Raw genomic sequence first — 12,690 nt, forward strand, 5'->3', positions numbered from 1 at the left:
CGGGCAATTTGAAATTAGGAACGTACTGGACCGCGTGTTAGAATTGATTTCCAGCAGAAGGAATTCACAAAATATCCATTTTAAACTTATAATAGTGCACAGGTGTGTGGGGGGATTGTGACAGATGACAGTGGAGAAGTTTTACAAGAAATCCCCTGTATGAGATGAGTGGACTGTATAAGGTTGTGTGTGTGTGTGTGCTTGGGTTTATTATTTCTCAAAGTAATGAGAAATAATAAACAAAGCGTTTGATGGAGTGAAACCCAACCGGAAAAGGAACAAAAAATAACAAGTGGAGGTTTCAGTTTTCAATGTACAATTAACAATATTTATTTATAAATATGATATAGGGGAAAAGGTAGAGAAGAGAGATCAGCAGAGGAGAAATACAATGCTTACCGTCGGGTAGTTAGAGAAGAAGTGAAGTAAAAAGCTAGGATCTTAAGGCTTAGTGTACTAACTTTTACAACAATAATATTTACAATAGATGTTATCGATATCAATTCAGCAATATTTTAGTACATATAATTCAAAATAAACAAATTGATCAGAAATTCAAGAGATCGATAATTATGTAAATATGATATATTAAACAATTCATTTAAATTCAAATTCATAAAATTCATTCATGTATAAAATTCAAAAGATTCATAAAATTCATTCAAATATAAAAAATCAAAAAATATGTTTGGCAAACTATGAAGTTTGTCCATGCCCCCGGCCTTGCACTTATGCAAAGTTCGACTTGCAAAGCACGGTAGCAATGGACTTTATAGCCTCGGCCAGGATATGCTGGTTCCGCTTAGGACGTTGGTTGGAGCGTCTCCTCTGCATCTTATTGTTGGTATGAGCATGTTGTGGTGTAGGCTGTCGTGGTGGTCGTCTTATCGTAGTTGATGTCTGCGGTATTGGGTTCTTCGTGAACCATCGGATGGGCCTTCTTGTTTGTTGTGTAGTTGTACTGTTGTGTCTTCCCGTGATTATTACTCGTCTTCTAGTGGTATTGTTTCTTGATGGTGTTTGGCGTGTCGTCGTGTTCCTTTCCCTAGGCGTGTAGTAGGCTGGTGAAGTTGCGGATGGCGTCCTCGCTATTTGTGGATGCAGCATAGTGTGATGCTGATAGCCACACTTCCGACAGGTCGCTGGGGAACTGCACCGTTCAACTGTGTGGCTTTTTGCCAAACAGTTCATGCAGTAATTATATGTCCGAACCGTCACCCTTCTATCCGCCACAGGCATCATTATAAAAATTGGGCAATCCCGCAAAGAGTGTCTTTCCTTGCAGATGCCGCAATCGTAAACTTGATGGTGGGACATTTTTAGTTAGTAATCTGTAATTGGAAAGGACTTTAGTATGGGATAATGGGAAGGTTATGAAAAGATTTTATGAGAGGAAGGAATGTGAAAAGGTAAGATTTAAGAGGTTGGTTCAGGAGAGGCTTGGTCTAAGAGCGGTAAGTAGCATAATTTCACGATAGGGCGAGTGATAATTCCTGAAGCAACTTTGATATCCGCAACACGAATATTATTGTCGGAACCATGATGAGTATTTACGATTCTACCCAAGCGCCAGTCGCTAGGTGGTAACAAATCGTCCATGACGACAACCAAATCGCCAATCTTTAAATTGGGACCTGAATTTTTCCACTTATATCGTTTGTGTAGAGATTTCAGATAGTCCTCTTTCCATCTGATAGCAAATTGATGGTGCAGAGCTTTTAACTTTGTCCATCTATTGAGAAGAGATAAGTTTTGAGATGGGGTTTCAGGGAAAGACATAATTGGTGATCCTTTTAAAAAGTGACCCGGAGTAAGAGCTGTCAAATCTGATGGATCTTCAGAAACGGCAGATATGGGACGTGAGTTTAGAATTCCTTCGATTCTTGCGAGAATTGTAGCAAATTGTTCGAAAGTAAATTTATGGGCACCAGCTATTCGTTTAAAATGATGTTTAAAACTTTTTACGGCCGATTCCCATAATCCGCCCATATGCGGGGCATGCGGTGGGATAAATTGCCACTCAAAGCCGTGTGTTGAATATTTCTGGGATATGTCACTGGCGGTGGATTTAACAAAACCAGAAAATTCTTTTAGTAATTTTCGGCTTGCCCCAATAAAATTTCTTCCATTATCGGAAACAACCCTATGGGGTAGCCCCCGCCTCCCGACGAATCGTGTAAATGCAGCTTCAAAGGCTAGAGACGATAATTCTGAACAGGGTTCTAAGTGGATCGCTTTTGTAGTGAAACAAACAAAAATCGAAACGTAGCTTTTTATTATTGGAGCTCTTTTTAGAGTGGAACTTTTTAGCTCAAAAGGCCCTGCGAAGTCTACACTCGCAATGCGCGATTGTAAGACGAAAATCTGAGTAAAATATCAGTATCGTCAATTGTACTATGATAAGTTTGAACATTAACACGTTTTCCTAATTCTGGTGCAACCAATGGATTTCTTTTAGGCCACGTTGAATGTGGTTGAGTTAACCATTTTGGACCATTAAACCATAAAGAATTGGGTGTTAAATCTTGAGGTCGGCAACCTCTAGTACCGAGATCTGCAGGATTATCATGAGTCGGGACATGCCGCCAATTGCTACCAGGAACTAACTCGTGAATTTGCGAAGTTCTATTTGCAATGTATGTCTCCCAGGACCAAGGTGGTTTCGAAAGCCAACCAAGAACTATTGAAGAGTCAGTCCATAGAGTAATAGAGCTTATCTTGAAATCGAAATTCGAAGTGACATAATTGACGAGTTTAGCTAACAGAAATGCACCATTAAGTTCCAATCTTGGCAAACATACAGGTTTGAGAGGAGGGACTTTGCTTTTAGCAACCAGTAAATTAGAAAACACAACTGATTTATTAGTCTGGCATCGCAAATAAACACATGCACAATATGCAGCTTGAGACGAATCTGAAAACCCGTGGATTTCCAAAGTATCAGTAGGACAACATTGAATCCATCTTGGTATAGAGATAGAATTAATGTGAGGGAAATCGAATACGAGTCTATTCCAAGTAGCTTGTGACTCTGGACCAAGATTGTCATCCCATCCAATTCCTTCTAGCCACAATTGTTGCATTAATATTTTTGCCCGAATAATAACCGGCGCAATCCATCCCGCGGGATCAAATAATTGAGCGATTGACGATAGAACCATCCTTTTCGTCATAGTCTGTTCAAATTGTATTGGATTTATCGAGTAAGTAAACGAATCTGACAACGCGTTCCACTTTATACCCAAAGTTTTTGTAGAACTTGATTCATGGAAGCGTAAAAATTCGGAATCGTATAGGTCTTGAGACGGAATATGAGCGAGTAATTGTGGATCATTAGCTATGATCTTCTTAAGAGGAAAACCGGCATTCTTTAAAATATCACTTAGATCATTTTGAGCCTTCAAAGCCTCCTGAATAGAATACCCGCCCGATAAAATGTCGTCAACGTATGTTTCGTGTTTAAGTATTCGAGCTACTGTGGGATGAGTTGCTTGGACATCAGATGCCAGTTGCAAAAGAGTACGTATAGCAAGGAATGGCGCGCAATTAATACCAAAAGTTACTGTTTTGAGTTGATAATCTTTAATAAAGTTATTATCGGACGGTTTGAATAAAATTCGTTGATACGGTCTATCATGGGGGTGTACAAGAATCTGTCTGTACATTTTCTGAATATCCCCGCAGAAAACATACTGATATTTCCGCCAATTCAGAATAACAGAAGTGAGATCAGATTGCAATGTGGGACCGGTGTGTAACACATCGTTAAGAGAATAGCCTGATTTCGTCTTTCTGGACGCATTAAAAACAATTCGAACCTTTGTGGACTTATGTTCCGGTCGTACCACAGCGTGATGTGGCAAGTAAAATGAATTAAATTTATCATCAAAGGAAATTTCGCGAGAAGACGTTTCTTCTGCGTGATCAAGCGCTATATATTCGTTCAGAACATCATGGTACGATTGTACTGAGCCAAAGCCATAAATCTAGAAGGACCCAAGTACAATGAATCAGAAAATTCTTCCTTAAAAGGAAGTCGTACCATGTAACGACCATTGGGTAAACGAGTTGTAGTTTTTCTGTAATACTCTTCACAGAACGCATCAGCAGCTGAGACGAGATGGGATGTAGGAACTTCTTCTTGTTCCCAAAATTTTCTCAGCATTTCGTTAATAGAGGATTCTTCGAATTCATGAACATTTACGGAGAATGAATGTATTGTTTCAGTCCGCATTGGACCACTGAGAACCCAGCCAAATATCGTATTATAGGCTGAAGTTTCGCCACAAATATTTTTCTTGATTCCTTCAATATTAATAAAACGTTCGGAATCATTACCCAGAACCAAATCAATTTGCGAAGATTTGTTGAAATATGGATCTGCCAACTCTAAATTTTCCAATTCTGAATTATTTGGTATTTCAAACGAAATGGCAGGAAGACGTTTTGTCACTTTCGGCAAAACAATGGCAGAAACTGTGAATTGTATTTCATGTTTCTTTGACACTATGTGCAATTGACATTGTTTGTCAGATGTTTGACGCTGGCCACCAATTCCAGATATTTCAAAACTTGACTTAGTAGTTGGAAGTTGCAACCGGGTTTGAATTCGTTTTGAAATAAATGTTCGTTGAGAACCTGGATCTATAAGGGCTCTAATCGTGAACAATTCTCCATTATGTTCAATCTGCACTAATGCAGTTCGGAGTAAAATCATATCATTATTCGATGAAAAGTTGGCTTGGATATGAGAAGAATTATTTTGCTTTGATGTAGATGGTTGTTCCTTCTGTGAGGATAAATTTTGTGTATTTTTAATGGGCTTTTGATGATTCTGGCTTTCGCTTCTATTTTCTTGAGTATTTGAATTTTCACTTGTATTTTCGTTGTATTTAGTTCGTATATGAATCAAACTGTGATGCGGTTTGTGACAAATTATACAAGTGTTTGTACTTTTACAATTAGGCTTGAGATGGGAGTTTGATAAGCAGTTACTGCAAATCTTATTTTTATAGACAAAGTCTACACGCTGTTGTGCAGTAAGTTGACGAAATTTCGGACACATTCGTAAAGAATGGTTGGTTTCACAAAGTAAACAAGTAGCTGTGAGTCTTTCTTGCGAAAGATATGTTTGTATTTTGCCAGAGCCCTGAGATGAGATGGGATTGCGCTGATCATATTTATTTGAATTTTGATGTGTAACATTATTTTGCTGCTTTGTGCACTTTATGCTTGAGATGCGTTCTACAACTTCGAATCTATTTATCAAAAATTCGTCCAGTTGATTCCACGTAGGCAGATCTCGATGTGATCTGAGGGATTGTTCCCATAAAGAGAGAGTTTCATCTGGTAATTTTGTGGAAATTAAATATATGAGAATGGGATCCCATCCGTCAACTTCGACGTTAAGAGATCGAAGAGTACATAAACAATCATTGACCGTGGACTGAATTTTTTGAATTGATTCGCTGTTTTCAACATTTGCCACAGGTATATTGAAAAGAATTTTTAATTGATTATCAACTAAAACACGTTTATTTTCATACCGAGCTTTAAGTGCGTGCCATATTAAAATTTTCATCGCACAAAGTGTAACGCTTGACTATAGCCCCAGCTGGGCCCCTGGTCTTATTGCGTAAATGATAAAGTTTTTGAGCGGGGGTCAATTTTGGATGATTTACATAAACTGCCGTGAACATATCACGGAACGAGGGCCACTCCTCGTATCCACCTTTAAACACCTCGGTGTCACACGGAGGAACTTTTATATAACTGTCGTTAGAGTTATGAGAAGAGGCGGGAATAGAACTCTGATTCTGAGGTATATATTCAGGAACTAGGCTGTGTCTGGCATTTTGACGTGCTTGGCCTCCAGATATTCGGAGAATATCTAAGATTTGAGACCTTGCGGTGTAATATGCCTCAGAACTGGCATTGAAATTTATTTTTGCATTAGCTTTAATATCCTTCGGATCGGTGGAACTCGGCGATAGCATTATATTTTTATATGAAGTCTGAAGTTGTTGCCATCTTTTCTCCAAGTCTTCCAATTTAACTTCCAATACAGAGTCCGTTTGATCTCTAATATCGCATTGTTCGAATTGCGTGCAAAAAAGTATTAAATACTCGCAATCAAAAAGAAATCTATCATATGCGGGAGATGCAGCCACTGCTGCGTTAGAATTGGAGGAAGCATTTGATCCAGAAGGACCTGATGAAAGTTCATTAGGATTGTTTGTAGGATTCATTGTCGTAAAAAATGTATCAGAAAATTATCGATTGCAAACGAGAAAATGTTTTCTTGAATTTATCAAATTAATGAATTGGAATTGCAGAAATATAGCGAGAAAAAATATATGGGTTTTTGGAATTGCAAATATGAAGTTTTGTGGGTAACCTCTAACCGTTTTAGTTGTGTTTTATGCGAAAATTTATCTCCAGAACTAATAAACTAATAAGCGGGATTTGCAAATGTTGCGAAAATATAGTAGTTTATTGTTCAAAAGATCAATTGAAAAGATAAATATGCGAAAAGAAAAATAATCAATCAATTTTAATTGATTTGAGCTAATGAAAATATAATTCAAACAATTTTAATTGTGTTTCCACAAATTCCAAAGTGTTGCGTTCTTTATGTAATGCGATGCAATTGATAAATTCGACTTCCAATCGATACTTTTAAACAGAATTCAATCGGTAAAATTTCTGTCCTAAAATTTCAAGAAAAACAAGTTTTTCACGATAACAAAATCTTTTTTTTTTTTTCCAAAAAACGTGAACGAGGCAAAATTTCGATTTTTTCGTTTATGAGACGAGATTAAATTTTATTAAGATTTTATTAAGCAGGTGAAATCTATTGAACACATTCACTGAACTATGATTTTCCAAACCTCTCGAATCGAAAAATCATAAGTCTGCAATCAAAGTTCAAAATTCGACCAAGCTCTTTGTAGCAAACAGATAAAATAATTGTAAACTTCACAGAATGAGAGATGTAATTTTCAAAGAGAAATATATTGAACTCACTGAAAACATATGACTTTCAAGATTTTGTTTCAAAAAAATGATATATCTTCAATAAAAGTTCAAAATTTCCTCCAAATTTTTGTGAAGCCACAGGCCAAATAATTTTAAGCTTCACAGAGCGAGAAATATAAATGTCACGAAGAAATATAATGAACTCATCCAAAAGAAATATGACTTTGTTCAATTTTTCTTCGAAAAAATCATATAACTCAATAAAAGTTCAAAAATTTCCTCAAATCTTGATAAAGCACAACAGGCCAATTTAATAGCAATATTCAGAGAGCAAGAGATATTATTGTTACAGAGAGATAATATATATGTTTCATCAGCCAATTCGGCTTTGAGATGCAATTTCACTTTTTAGATATATTGATGTTTATTTTTAATGTCGTAATGAGTATTTTCGTTGATAGTTTGTTTTAATGTTTCGATGAGTGATTTCGTTAATATATTCGATGAGCGGAAATTGCGATGTTCTGAATCACAATTTTCCTTATGAGACGCTTATTTTCTTGTATATATTTCTTTTCAACAAGTTTAAATATTCGAGGAATGACAAATTGCGATTTTATTTCTCACAATTTTTTCTTATGAGCCGCTTGATTTCTTGTATATGTTTACCAATTTTAATAAATTTAATATTCGAGAAGTGAAAATTGCGATTTTATTTCTCACAATTTTTCTTATGAGACGCTTGTTATGTTGTAAATATTCATAAATTACCAATAATTTCAAAAATTTACCTGTTGTTATGATGATTCGTTCATATATGTTGAGATAATATTAATTTGAGTGTATTCGCAGTCGCATGAGTTGATCTGAGAATTTTGTTTGAGTGCACTTCGTATTTGGGGAACGAAAAAATGTTTTCGAGCGTAATTACTTTTCTGAGTGTAAGAATTTGTAGAGATTTTCATATATGTATTTTATTTCAACTTTAGAAAATTTCCGAAGTTTTCCCACTTTTCCCGAGTGTAATAATAGTTTTTAGTTTAATAAAGATTGATTTTTTTTTTTCCGAGTGTAATAATTTTCCGGAAAATATAATTGAAAATATGTTATGTCGTAATTTTTTGAGATTATTATTATTTATTTTTTAGCAAATTTTAGTATTGCAATATTTTGAAGGAAATAACATTTTGAATGTAGAAATATATTCCAAGACAAAAAATTTTTGAGTGTAGGAAAAATTTCGAGAATTTAAATAATTTTTTCCCGAGTGTAGGAAAAATTTTAAAAAATATTGCAAGTTAAAATTTTGAGTTTATAAAAACTTTGCAGAATTTAAAAAATTTTGCTGGGTGTACAAAATTTGGAATGCAAAAAATGTTCCAAGTTAAAATTTTAAGTGTAGAAAAATTTTGGAGAATTTTTTGCTGAGTGTACAAATTCGAGTTTTATGTATATTTACATTTTCCAAATTTTAGCATAACGTTTTGAGAGTCGAAAACACGAAATTTTCAGTAGCGGATTTTCTTTTTGAATTTAAAGACAAATTTCTGTAAGTGTAATTTTCGTGAATTTTTTTTTTTAAAAAAATTTTGTTGATACTAATTTTTGCAAGTGTAGTAATTTGCGTTTTACCAAAGAGAATTAGCGCTTTACCAAAATTTACTTTATGAATGTAAGGAAACTTCTACGATGATATACAAATTTTCTTGAGTGTAATAGGTTTGTTTTTTCAAGTGTAGATAACTTTTCCAAAAATTCGCGTTTTTGTTTTTATACCCCGGTAAAACACAAATGGATGTATGTGTTTGCGTACTCTACTTTGATTTAATCACTTTTGACATAAAACTGATTTTTTTTCTCCCGCGGTGTACCGAATTAATTTGCACTCAAATAAAATTTTCAGAATTGCATTTGTTGTGTAAATGGTAAATAATTCACTGTTTGATGGTTTTTTATACGTGTACATATAACTACTACGTTCAATATAAAATGATAAAATGTGCAATGGTATTAAAGTGCAAATACGATTATATTAGTTATTGTGCAAATATTTGTTGCGGTGTGTTGAATTATGTCGGCGTGAATGCAAAGTGTATGATCAATTTGATGTCTTTGTTAACTACGCTGGTAATTCAATGTAAATTATTGTGCATTAATTTATTAATATTTTAGCAAAAATTTTTGTTATTGTAACCAAAATATAGTGAGATGGGCAAAATTTCCAATATTTACTTTTATTTGTTTTAATTACATTCACTTTTTTAATCAAAAATCCAAATATTAATTGAATTTAATTAAATCGACATTATCATTGATCATACGCTGCGCATCATTGATCATACGCTGCGCATTCATTCAGGTGCGTTAGGTGTAATTTGGTGTGTGACTTCGCTAATTGAAACGGGGGTGATATGGTAACACTAGCACAGCTGACCAATTGTCACTCTATCATATGTATAATATTCTTTGTGGATTTTATTCACATATGATCACAAATGCAAATTTGAAGAATATGAAAATTTTGTTTTTACCGATGAAATGTTAATGTTTTAGCACAAACGCGTTTATTTCATAAAAAATGGGAATTTTCACGATAGCTAATGTTATCCAAACCGTTGAAAGCAAAACGAAAATTATTTGTTAATTTTCCTGATCTTCTTCTTGATTTTCTTTCTTCTTTTTTTTTCACTTCATACCAGTCCCAATAAACACAAACGTTTGAAAAATGCTAAATTTCAACAATTTTTCAAACATTTTTTCAAAGGATTAGGGTAATATTCAAGTTGAGAAATTGTTGAGAAAATCGCGTTCTCAACAAAAAACAGACATTACCCTCAACAGTGAAATTCAACACATTAGCAATAATATCTCAAGTGTTGTCCTCAAATTGAAATGCATCGCTACTCAATAATTTGTCAAACAATTTTCGATGCGAGTCAAATTCAAAATTAACATCGTTGCAAATACTTTTCAACCTAAATTTGTATGAATGATATCCCCACTTCAAATTGAAAGTCAAAGCCAAAATTCTATGAATTTTGTATAATTTATTCATTTTTATCAAAATAAAATATATAATAATACACTACACTACATAATACACTACAATACCAATTGTTAAATAATAATCTTATTAAACATATAAACAAATAGGAACAAAAAAAAAAAAACAAACAACAAAACTTTAAATATCTTAAACATTATTAGTAAACACTTTTGCATTGATAATTCGATTTCCTTCCTTTTGGTGTCATAAAACAGCATTACAATTTATTAACATGCGGGCAATTTGAAATTAGGAACGTACTGGACCGCGTGTTAGAATTGATTTCCAGCAGAAGGAATTCACAAAATATCCATTTTAAACTGATAATAGCATATGAATTAAACTGACGATGTGATGCCCATTTTCATCCAGAAGTTGTTGATTTCAACAATTTGTTGTTTTTAACAATTTTAATTGGTTGCACTTTTAATGTTTCTGGAAACTTTTTCTTGTCGATAAGCCACTCATTTATCATTGGTCAACTTCTTAATGTTTGCAAGAATGTAGCATCCAAAGATTTTAGTTTTCTGCAAAGAGATTTAAATTTAGTGACTTCTCTTAAGTGTTGATTTAATTTTTCATATTGACGTACCAATTATTATAAACTATTTGAAGCAGTTCCAGTTAATTGTCCACCATTTTTTCATCGGTCAGCGTTTTAATGTTTTCAAGAACGTAGAATCCATAATTTTAGTTTTCTGCAAAGAGATATACATTTAGTGACTTCCTTAAAGTTTTATTTCATTTATTATTTTCACGTACCTATTTTTATAAACTATTTGGTTATTTGTCCAAAATTTTCCATTTTTTTATTTCTTGCAATTGACCACGAACTTCGTTGCACAAATAAGTATTGAAAACCACATGGTTTTTTCGTTGCATTTTAGGGTAGTGTTTTGTCAAAGTTTTCTCATATTATCTTCAACACCTTTTCAAAGATTTCGTCAACATTTTGGCAAATTGGAAGTAATTCGCAAACAATTTGAAGATGTATTGAAGATGAGCTATTTCAAGTCAAGTTGAATTTATGTTGAAAATTATATTTACCCTCAAACTGAAAAGTTGTTGCATTTGAAAAACGCTCATCTTGTGTTTATTGGGGTTCGTTGAACCAATGCATATATGACATACAAACAACTATACACGAATATGCATCAAAAAGGTTCAATTTTTTCTGTTTTTTTCGATTTTTATGAAATTTTTACAACAAATTTTTACCGTTTTTGGACCGTTGGACGGACGGACAGCAATGGAAGTCACACTTTTTTCACACTTTTACACCAATTTGCACCAATTTGTTCTTGTAATTTTGATTTGCACTTCAATTTTAGTTAAAATACATATATATATATATATATATACATACATACGTTTGCAAACACAAATTGCGGTTTTTTTTCGATTTTTCTCTTCTTCTCCTTGTTTTTTAGAGAAGTTTTCGCCAATTTTATCCGGAATATCAATAATTTGACTATTTTAATCACCGTAAACCAACTTTAGAAGTTTCTCTGTACATTTTTAACTTGTTTCGTTGCATTTGAAACAAGTCATAGGAGCTTCTCTACGCTATTTTTACAATTTTACCCAACTTTGTATCAATTTTAAAGATTTTTGTTCACTTTTCCCTCTATTCTTGGGATTTTAAATGATTTTTACCGTTCTTTTTAGCCTTTTCTCCCAATTATTTTCACACTTTTAACAAATTTTATAAAGTTTTGGACAATAGTTTACCTTCTTTGTTCGATTTCTACCTTTTTTTTTTTAATTTCAAAGTATTTTTACGAAAATTTACCTGATTTTAACACGAAATTTACCCGAATTTTTAACGAATTTTAACTTTTTAACTCGCGTATTTTCCCCGTTTTTTGTGTTTGCTTACGTTTATGTTCTTTTCTATATAATTTTGTGACGTATCACTTACCGGCGATCTTTCAACTGAGTAGATAGAGATGGTAATTTGTTTGTTTACTTTGTTGTGGATGGTGTTGTGGATTTCGATATGTTACCAATGAACGGCTGCGGAGGACCATGCACAGGTGTGTGGGGGGATTGTGACAGATGACAGTGGAGAAGTTTTACAAGAAATCCCCTGTATGAGATGAGTGGACTGTATAAGGTTGTGTGTGTGTGTGTGCTTGGGTTTATTATTTCTCAAAGTAATGAGAAATAATAAACAAAGCGTTTGATGGAGTGAAACCCAACCGGAAAAGGAACAAAAAATAACAAGTGGAGGTTTCAGTTTTCAATGTACAATTAACAATATTTATTTATAAATATGATATAGGGGAAAAGGTAGAGAAGAGAGATCAGCAGAGGAGAAATACAATGCTTACCGTCGGGTAGTTAGAGAAGAAGTGAAGTAAAAAGCTAGGATCTTAAGGCTTAGTGTACTAACTTTTACAACAATAATATTTACAATAGATGTTATCGATATCAATTCAGCAATATTTTAGTACATATAATTCAAAATAAACAAATTGATCAGAAATTCAAGAGATCGATAATTATGTAAATATGATATATTAAACAATTCATTTAAATTCAAATTCATAAAATTCATTCATGTATAAAATTCAAAAGATTCATAAAATTCATTCAAATATAAAAAATCAAAAAATATGTTTGGCAAACTATGAAGTTTGTCCAAATAGCATATGAATTAAACT

At 33.4% G+C, this 12,690-nt stretch overlaps 2 protein-coding genes and 1 long non-coding RNA gene across 3 annotated transcripts; all 3 read right to left on the reverse strand.

The window, feature by feature from the left end:
- Positions 1–299: 299 nt before the first annotated feature.
- LOC142229412 (uncharacterized) lies at positions 300–12,544 on the reverse strand. The gene is made up of 2 exons (XM_075299969.1): positions 11,946–12,544; positions 300–1,331 (listed from the first exon to the last, which is right to left on the reverse strand). The coding sequence occupies exon 2, from the start codon at positions 1,315–1,317 to the stop codon at positions 730–732; it is 588 nt and encodes a 195-aa protein (XP_075156084.1). The 5' UTR covers positions 1,318–1,331; positions 11,946–12,544; the 3' UTR covers positions 300–729.
- On the reverse strand, positions 1,417–6,248 carry LOC142231406 (uncharacterized). The gene is made up of 4 exons (XM_075302014.1): positions 5,597–6,248; positions 4,043–5,523; positions 2,412–3,986; positions 1,417–2,364 (listed from the first exon to the last, which is right to left on the reverse strand). The coding sequence occupies exons 1-4, from the start codon at positions 6,246–6,248 to the stop codon at positions 1,417–1,419; spliced, it is 4,656 nt and encodes a 1,551-aa protein (XP_075158129.1).
- On the reverse strand, positions 10,193–11,119 carry LOC142231585 (uncharacterized). Its single transcript, XR_012720833.1, has 3 exons — positions 10,787–11,119; positions 10,617–10,722; positions 10,193–10,551 (listed from the first exon to the last, which is right to left on the reverse strand). It is a non-coding gene; the product is annotated as an uncharacterized LOC142231585 (long non-coding RNA).
- Positions 12,545–12,690: the final 146 nt, after the last annotated feature.

Source organism: Haematobia irritans, chromosome 3, assembly GCF_050003625.1.
Source record: "Haematobia irritans isolate KBUSLIRL chromosome 3, ASM5000362v1, whole genome shotgun sequence".
Taxonomy (NCBI): domain Eukaryota; kingdom Metazoa; phylum Arthropoda; class Insecta; order Diptera; family Muscidae; genus Haematobia; species Haematobia irritans.